Here is a 7,500-nt window from a genome sequence, read left to right as displayed (position 1 = left end):
TTTGTTCATGAGTTTGTTTCCCCTCCACCGATTCCATTCATGTGAAGAATGAGCCACGCCCACTCCACTCTGGCAGCCAATGGAATCAAAGCTGAATCAAACACAAACACATTTCTGTCTGGCTTGGTCCAAACATGCTACATGTGTGACTTAGTGACAATGGACCCCAACGCCAAGGCAGAGGAACACCAGAGAAGCTCAAACATCTGGACCGCTCTCAGAGAAACGAGGTCAGAGTTCAGAGCAAAGAGTCGCTGTGCTCAGATCCAGATGTTATGAGTCTGCAGATGTTTAAGTCGGGGTAACGGTGACTGCATTGGTCTGCACTGGTCTGCTGTAGTGTAACATAGCCTCTGTGCACACACCGCCCCCTGGTGGCCTCACCTGGTAAGCACGAAGCATGGAAATCATTTAGCAGAATAAAGAGAACAGTTTCAGTAAAGACTCCACAGAAACTCCCTGGAATTTCAGTTTGGCTTCTTTAGAAGTGAACTGTGGTGACGTAATGTTGTGATGACAGCTGAGGTGGTAACCGTGGTGACAGGATGAAGCAGATGTGTTGGTTGATGGTATGGATTTGTCCCTGCAGCATCCTCAGATCCAGAAGGAGTCGCAGTACATCAAGTACCTGTGCTGCGACGACGCCGGCGCCCTGAACCTGTGGGTGACAGGAATACGGATAGCAAAGGTAGAAACGTACGGCGAGCAGCTCAGCGTGAAGCACAGATACTTCATTCCAGAGAACTAAACTCCTGCTGCTGTGTGTGTCTGTTGTCTGGTCAGTACGGTGCTGCCTTCTATGAGAACTATAAAGCAGCTGCGATGAAGGCGTCCGTCTCCTCCGCCTGGACGAGCTGCAGCGCTGCGCCCGGCTCGGCTCAGTCCACGCCCTCGCCCACCGTGAGAGGTAACCGCTCCCTCTGAGCGCTCAGGTCGCCCATGTTTCAGGGCTTTTTCATGAACGCTTCCTGTTTGTGTTTCATAGCCAAAGCCTCCAGCCACTCCAACGGACACGCCCCCCAGCCCCACCCACTCCCTGTGTCCACGGTAACCTGTCTCATCACTATGCGTCTGTGTCGTTCTCTTTCTACGCTCAACTATTCTACACTTATGATCACAAGCTTCTGTTATTTCTCCACCTCAGGATTTGGCTCCACCTCCTCCTCCACCGCCATCAGACCTCCTCCCCCCTCCTCCCCTCGACCCGGTGCTCCTCCCGCCCCCTCCTCCTCCCTTGGCTGCCAAGGCCTCGGCCTTCCCCAAACACCTGCCGAGCAGCTTCCCCCCGCCCCCGCCCGCCATGGACAGCCTCCCCCCTCCACCGCCGCCCCCGCCTGGCGACAACTTCCCCGACGCCCCGCCAGACTTCCTCCCTCCCCCTCCTCCGGCCTCCGGCTTTGCATTTCCTCCACCAATGGTCAACTCGCAGCTGCCTCCGCCTCCGCCGCTGACCTTCAGAGGTATGGACCAATCTTTGCCTCCTCCACCACCAGATCCTGAGTTCTTACCTCCACCGCCGCCTCCACAGATGTTTGCAGGGGCCGGAGGACCTCCTCCTCCTCCGCCACCACCTCCTCCACCTCCTCCTGCCTCTGCCGCCCCCCCACGGGCAGTGCCACCATCTTCTGGCTTGCTGAGGAAGATGCCTCCTCCTCCACCAAAGAGGACTACACCATCAATGCAAGGAGGAGGAGGAGGAGGAGGAGGAGAAGGAGGAGACTTGATGTCAGAACTGATGAAAGCCATGCAGAAGAAGCGTGCAGCTAATTAACCTGAGCTCAGGCAGAACCTTCCTCATCATCATCATCAGCTTCAGACCAAACTTAAAGGGACACGCTGGCAAATTCACAGAACGTAATGATGGGAGATGAACGTCCGAACTCTGTGTGTTCCTCTGTGTGTTGAGTCATTGTGTAGATGTTTGTGTTTCTCCTCAGGTCTCAAGGTCTTTCACTTTAAGGGTCAAAGGTCATAGGAGCTTTTAAAAGCCTCTAACACGTGTTCATGGATCCATAAGGGTCCATTAGAGACCTACAGACCTGAAGAGGAGAAGAACATCTACACACACAGAGGAACACACAGAGGAACACACACACACAGAGGAACACGCAGAGGTCAGACGTGAAGTTTACTGAGAATTCTTACATTATTTTTCTGAATTGCAGGCATTTAAGAAAAACTTAATTCATATGCACACACACACACACAGACACACACACACTGTTGTAGTAATCTTTGTTGTAGAAGCCAGATGTTGTATATTTGTTGTCCTGTGTGTAAATACTGTACAAATACACAAACACCTGCTGGGCTGAGCGTCCTGCTACCTTCAGAGACCAGCGAGGTTCTGTACATAAGCCACGCCCCCCTGGGTTTGATCAGTCAGCGGTCATAAAGGTGAAAGGTTCAGATCCAGATGTCACAGCTGCAGTTTGGCATTAAAGGTATTTTAATTTGAAAATCCACACGTTTCATGTTTCTGGCCTCCATGTTGACACCAAACATTATAATTCCTCCATTCCACAAAACTCCACACATCCAGCTGTCAGCCAGGAGGACCCGCTGACCTTTAACCCTCTAACCGCCTCCTCTGCTCTCTTGTGTAACAAACAGAAGTGACAGAATATGATGCTGCAGCTCCACCTAGTGGCACAAAGTCACTGAGAGCTGCATTGATCTTGAGCTCAGGCTGCAGACACAGAGCCTCACTGTTCACCCTGAGCTGCTCATCCATTACAAAGAGGAAACAAGTGAGCCAGTGCAGCTAAAAGTTTGTTCATCCTAATTAATTTATCACAAACAAGCAGTTTTTATCAGAAACAAATAAGAATCTCACTGTGATTTCTTTGTATTCCAAATCTTTAATAAACAGACAATTCAATTCTATTCAAGTGTTGCTTTGACGTCTGACAGTGTTATAAAGGAACAGCAGAGACAAAGCCAGGATGTTTAATCAGCCTGAGCCGGCAGAATGAAGCATGTTCTGGTTTAAGAGGCTGGAGCCACTGTGTGTGTGTGTGTGTGTGTGTGTGTGTGTGTGTGTGTGTGTGTGTGTGTGTGCGCGCGCCAGCTTCAGTACATGGGCGGCTTCTCCTCGCCTTTGGGGTTGGTCACTTTCTCCCAGTTCTTGCTGATGATGTCATAGAGCTCAGCCTGAAGCAAAAGCACAGTGACACAGTTCAAGTGAAGAAAGATACAATGTGAAGAGTTACACAGGAGACAAGACGCTACAACGCCATCATCAGGAGAAACTTAGAACATTTCCTCTGTTATTAGTCTGCAAAATCCAAAATCAACATGGGAGAGAAACAAACCTGAAAGAATGAAAACATCCAACTAAAACACTGAATAGATCATCAGTCACTTCCTTCGTTTGTGTTTTCGCCTCACGGGTTTATAATAAAGTTTGAATTTGGTGAAATTTCAAATACAGAAGTGATGAAAGTGTGACTTACATAGAAGCCCCGCATGTCGAGCACGATCACCCTGACCTCAGAGTAGATGGCCTTGTCCTTCTCATGGACCAGCGAGCGGTAATCCATCTGCAGGTGAAGACGGCGGCGTCAACGCTTTGTACAGAAGAAGAGGATTTACGAGCTCTCAAAGCCTGAAGCGAGGCGAGGACTCACCACGTGTGTGTCTTTGGAGGCTTTGGCCACGGCGTCGCCTCTCTCGGTGAAGTACCTGCGGAGGAGAAGAAGAGCTGAACATCAACGCTCTGATGCCGCAGCGACATCACGTCCAAGCAGCGCCAGAAAACTTCAACGCGTCGTCGCATTATTCTGGAATGGAGCTCAGAAACGTCACAGCTGCGTTTGCACCTGGATTCTGATGAGAGTGAGCTGCTTTATTTGTTTACAAGGAGATTTGACGTCCAGCTTGGCGTTTCAGACGTGCAGAAGTTTTCTGAGCCTGCTTGAATCTCAGCTGATCTCGTTTTGAAACCACAACTTCTCATTGTTAACGTTTCTGTCCCTCCTACTTGTTGATGTTGGTCTGGAAGGCGACCACCTTGGTGTTCAGCGCAGCCAGTCGCTCCAGGATCTTCTCCTGTGGTGGAAAGAAAAGTCGAAATCTGTTATAATTTCAGGAGAACGTGAGCCAAAGGTCGTCCAACGGGAGCGGACGAAGACGCTGAAGTGTCACCAACCTGGACCGCAACGCCAAAGTCGTTTCCGTCTTCGATTTTTGGGATGAGCTGCTGGATCCAGGAGGACACCTACAGAGAGAGAGCAGCAGGAGTTGGATGAGTGGGACAGAAACACCAGAGCCATGCAGGTTCTTGATCTTCACAGTGTTTGTGATCTCACAGTGATGATGGTTTCTCTGAGGGAGACGATCTCTGGCTTCACCCTCTCCAGCAGCACAACGATCTTCTCATTCCCCTCGATGAAGCCACATTTTGGAGCTGCGGAAGACAGAAACATCATGCAGAGAACAGACGACCACGCCAGCAGGTGAGGACAAAAACACTGCGCCGCTCACCTTTCTTCTTCTTCTTCTCTTCGTCCTCGTTCTTGTCGGTCTCCATCTCCTGTGAGAGAACACAGAACACACGGTGACACGGTTAAGCAGAGTGCCATCGCTCTCAGGGTGTGGAGGCGACGGATGGAGCGGCCTCACCTCCTCCTCTGGAGAGGGAGGGTCTGGGATGGGGATGTCCAGTGGAGCGCGGAGGGCGGACATGTCTGTGACGCTGAGGGCGTCGTCCTGACAACGCAGAGGATGACGAGGGTGAAGAACAGACATGAAACAAAGTCAACTTCAAAAACAAAACCCTGCAAGCACACAGAAACATAGCAACAACCCTCATCAGCATAGCAACCACCTAGCAACCGCACAGAGCGTACTGACCTGAAGCAGAGCGTTCAGCTGGGCGATCTTCAGAGGGATGTGATTGGAGAACAGAGTCTCAGCCTGGAAACACAAAGGAGCCGTAAAGTTTAAACAAAGACACTTGGTCTGTTATGGATAAACAAAGTAAACGTGCTGCAACAAACCTCACGATACAGAGACTGGCGGTAGAGCTCCACCTAGAGGAGGAAAAGAGCATGACGTTAAAGTGCTGCTAACAAATCTCTCCTGACAGAACAAACTCCGCTATTTAAATATATTTCAAATGATATATTCCTAAATAACTCACATATATCTATACTGTAGTGTGTGTGTGTGTGTGTCTGTGTGTGTGTGTCCAAACATGAATTAAATAGTATTGTTTGTATTGCATGATCCTCCTCAAATACACTAATAAATAAATACATGTGTGTTATTATGACATACTACAGCTTCATCACATTCTGCCGCTGTGATGTAATGTTTGATATTCATCCTCACTTTGGTTTCGTACTCGCGACTTTAGTATTTGCTGTTAACGTGCTGACTCATGTCGAGACCGTGTGAGAGTAAACTTTCTGTTACAGTCCGGAGGGGAATTTGCAGCTCCACATGAAACCTTCAAGCACTTTGACTCGTTTCTTATAAACATTCCTTCATAAACGAGCTGCGGGTCGTTTGAGTGCAGTATAACAATAAGAATCATAATAATCATAATAATCTTAACGATCTTAATCCTAATGTTGCACTCAGACACGTTCAGGTTTGTGTTCTCACCTTCTCGGCGCTCTTGCGGTTTATTTTCAGCGTTGCCGTCTTTGACATGATGTAAACGAAGACAAAGACAAACTAATGTAGAAGTTTAAGTTGTGACCGCGTGAAGGAGCAGAAGAAGCGACACGACGACGACGAGAGGCAGATTTTTTATTTCCTCATCCAGTTTACTTTCGATTTGACGGGATGACGAAGATGATGGTGGTGATGAAGCGTGCGCCGCCTGCTGTCTGAATGTTCCTTCGCATGCTGCATTAAATGGCTTTATAGCATTTTATTGTTTTTAAAGAGGATGTTGACGCTGTCAGAGATCATATTCTGTGTATGAACCACTTTAAAATGTCACCTTGTATCTTTTTACCGAGCTACCTATCTTTTTTATTCACAGTGTGAATATGACTCGGTTATCACTTAACTTTGCTCTGAATCCTCTTGTGACTTGATTCTTTATTTACATTTTATTTACAAGATTTTAGAAACAGCGTCAGCGACACCCTTATTGTAAAGGACTCAAACAGGAAGTGTTGTTATATCGAGTCTTCCTGTGCGCCGCCTAAACTCTCCGTTTCCGCTCCGTTGTGTGTTTCTCTCTCTGTGTATTTCTCGCTCTGTAACTATTTGCTTTATTCGATATTAAACAAGTGACAATAACAAATGTAGACATGTTTACACACGAAGCTATTTAACGTACAGACACTTTTAAATTTAAATTTAAATTTACAAACTTTTAAATGGTGGACAGTGCACGAACATAACTTGATTAAAAAGTTGTCGAACAATCTTATTCATTGTGTTCCCCACTCATCTGCTCCTCACGGGACAAACATGGAGCATAAGAGCGACCCCCGAACGGGTAACGACCACTAGGCCCCATCGGCGCCTCGACACGACCCTTATTACCGACAGTCCGTGAACGCAGCGTGGCCTCAGTTCTGCATGTGGTTGTTTCCGACAAGCCGTGAATGCCTCTCAGTTCCGCCTTGTAGCTAGCAGCTCGCAGTCGAACCGCCGCTGAACTTTGACGCGTTTCTGAGCGCTGACATGAACATAAAAACACGTCCTTTCTCTCTGACCGCACCAGGGCTGTAGTGTGACACCGGGCCGCCGAGAGAAACGGACGGAACCATCGAGGTTCGTGAGACGCTGACTCGGGATTCTCAGTCATCAAAAGTTTCGGTTTCGGTGCGTCAGTCTGTTTGCTTAAATCATAAAAACAACAAAAAAGTCTGACCGACGACGAACTATTTACCTATACTTTATATTTACTGTTTACTATCTGTGTTTTGATTATGACGTCCAACTCAGCAGTAAAAGTAACCAGCTTCACTTGTAGAGCCTCTAATCAGACGAGCTCAGTGAGTTTACTCACGAAAACAAAGTCTGTAAAACAATAACATGCAGAGAACATCCATCCAGGTGAAAGTGCTTTACTCAGCAAAGCAGCTTTAAACAGGCTTGAACGTGTTTTAACAGGTCTAAACAGGATTAAACAGGTTTAAACTGGTGGTAAACACTTTTTTATTGTATTTTAAAGCTGTAAAATCTTAGAACAGGAGATGAGTTGCCGTGCATGCCAAATGGTAATCAATGACTTGTGATCTGAATCTCTCAGCAACCACCAGAGGCAAACATGTAGATTATACAACTTTGACCTTTGACCCCTGGTCCCTGAGCCCTGCTCGTCTTCCTCTTCCAGGACAGAGATGAGTGGCGTCCAGCCTTCAGTCCAGCTGGAGGAGCTGAGGAGGAGAGCCCAGTCCCTGCTGTGCTCCTCCCCGGGCTCGGCCCCGGACGTGAAGGCTGCGGTCCACGCTATGGCCGGCCTCCCTCTGCCCCCGGCCCAGAAGTACCAACACCTGGCGGCCGACGCCATGCTGAGGGAGAACACGGCAG

General features: G+C 48.3%; 2 protein-coding genes and 1 pseudogene across 2 annotated transcripts in view; 2 read left to right on the top strand and 1 right to left on the bottom strand.

The window, feature by feature from the left end:
* The window catches only part of apbb1ip (amyloid beta (A4) precursor protein-binding, family B, member 1 interacting protein), a 10,851-nt gene extending 8,388 nt beyond the window's left edge, over window positions 1-2,463 (top strand). The window contains exons 11-14 of the mRNA XM_076163319.1: window positions 590-688; window positions 784-907; window positions 986-1,047; window positions 1,145-2,463. Coding sequence (XP_076019434.1) covers window positions 590-688; window positions 784-907; window positions 986-1,047; window positions 1,145-1,771 — 912 coding nt within the window. The 3' untranslated portion in view covers window positions 1,772-2,463. The remainder of the gene's footprint in view (window positions 1-589; window positions 689-783; window positions 908-985; window positions 1,048-1,144) is intronic.
* A 378-nt stretch (window positions 2,464-2,841) lies between these two features.
* On the bottom strand, window positions 2,842-5,799 carry psme2 (proteasome activator subunit 2). Its single transcript, XM_076163320.1, has 11 exons — window positions 5,611-5,799; window positions 5,001-5,033; window positions 4,855-4,917; window positions 4,624-4,710; window positions 4,486-4,534; window positions 4,311-4,408; window positions 4,151-4,219; window positions 3,983-4,050; window positions 3,630-3,684; window positions 3,456-3,542; window positions 2,842-3,153 (listed from the first exon to the last, which is right to left on the bottom strand). Exons 1-11 carry the CDS (start codon window positions 5,656-5,658, stop codon window positions 3,073-3,075), a joined length of 738 nt encoding a protein of 245 aa, XP_076019435.1. The 5' UTR covers window positions 5,659-5,799; the 3' UTR covers window positions 2,842-3,072.
* Window positions 5,800-6,432: 633 nt separating this feature from the next.
* LOC143010778 (E3 ubiquitin-protein ligase RNF31-like) overlaps window positions 6,433-7,500 on the top strand; it is an 8,563-nt pseudogene continuing 7,495 nt past the window's right edge.

Source organism: Genypterus blacodes, unplaced genomic scaffold (assembly GCF_046128005.1).
Source record: "Genypterus blacodes isolate CSIRO-AG114 ecotype Tasmania unplaced genomic scaffold, CSIRO-AGI_Gbla_v1 ptg000130l_1, whole genome shotgun sequence".
Taxonomy (NCBI): domain Eukaryota; kingdom Metazoa; phylum Chordata; class Actinopteri; order Ophidiiformes; family Ophidiidae; genus Genypterus; species Genypterus blacodes.
The sequence above is the reverse complement of the archived record's forward strand: the minus strand, read 5'-3'. Positions and strand labels throughout refer to the sequence as shown.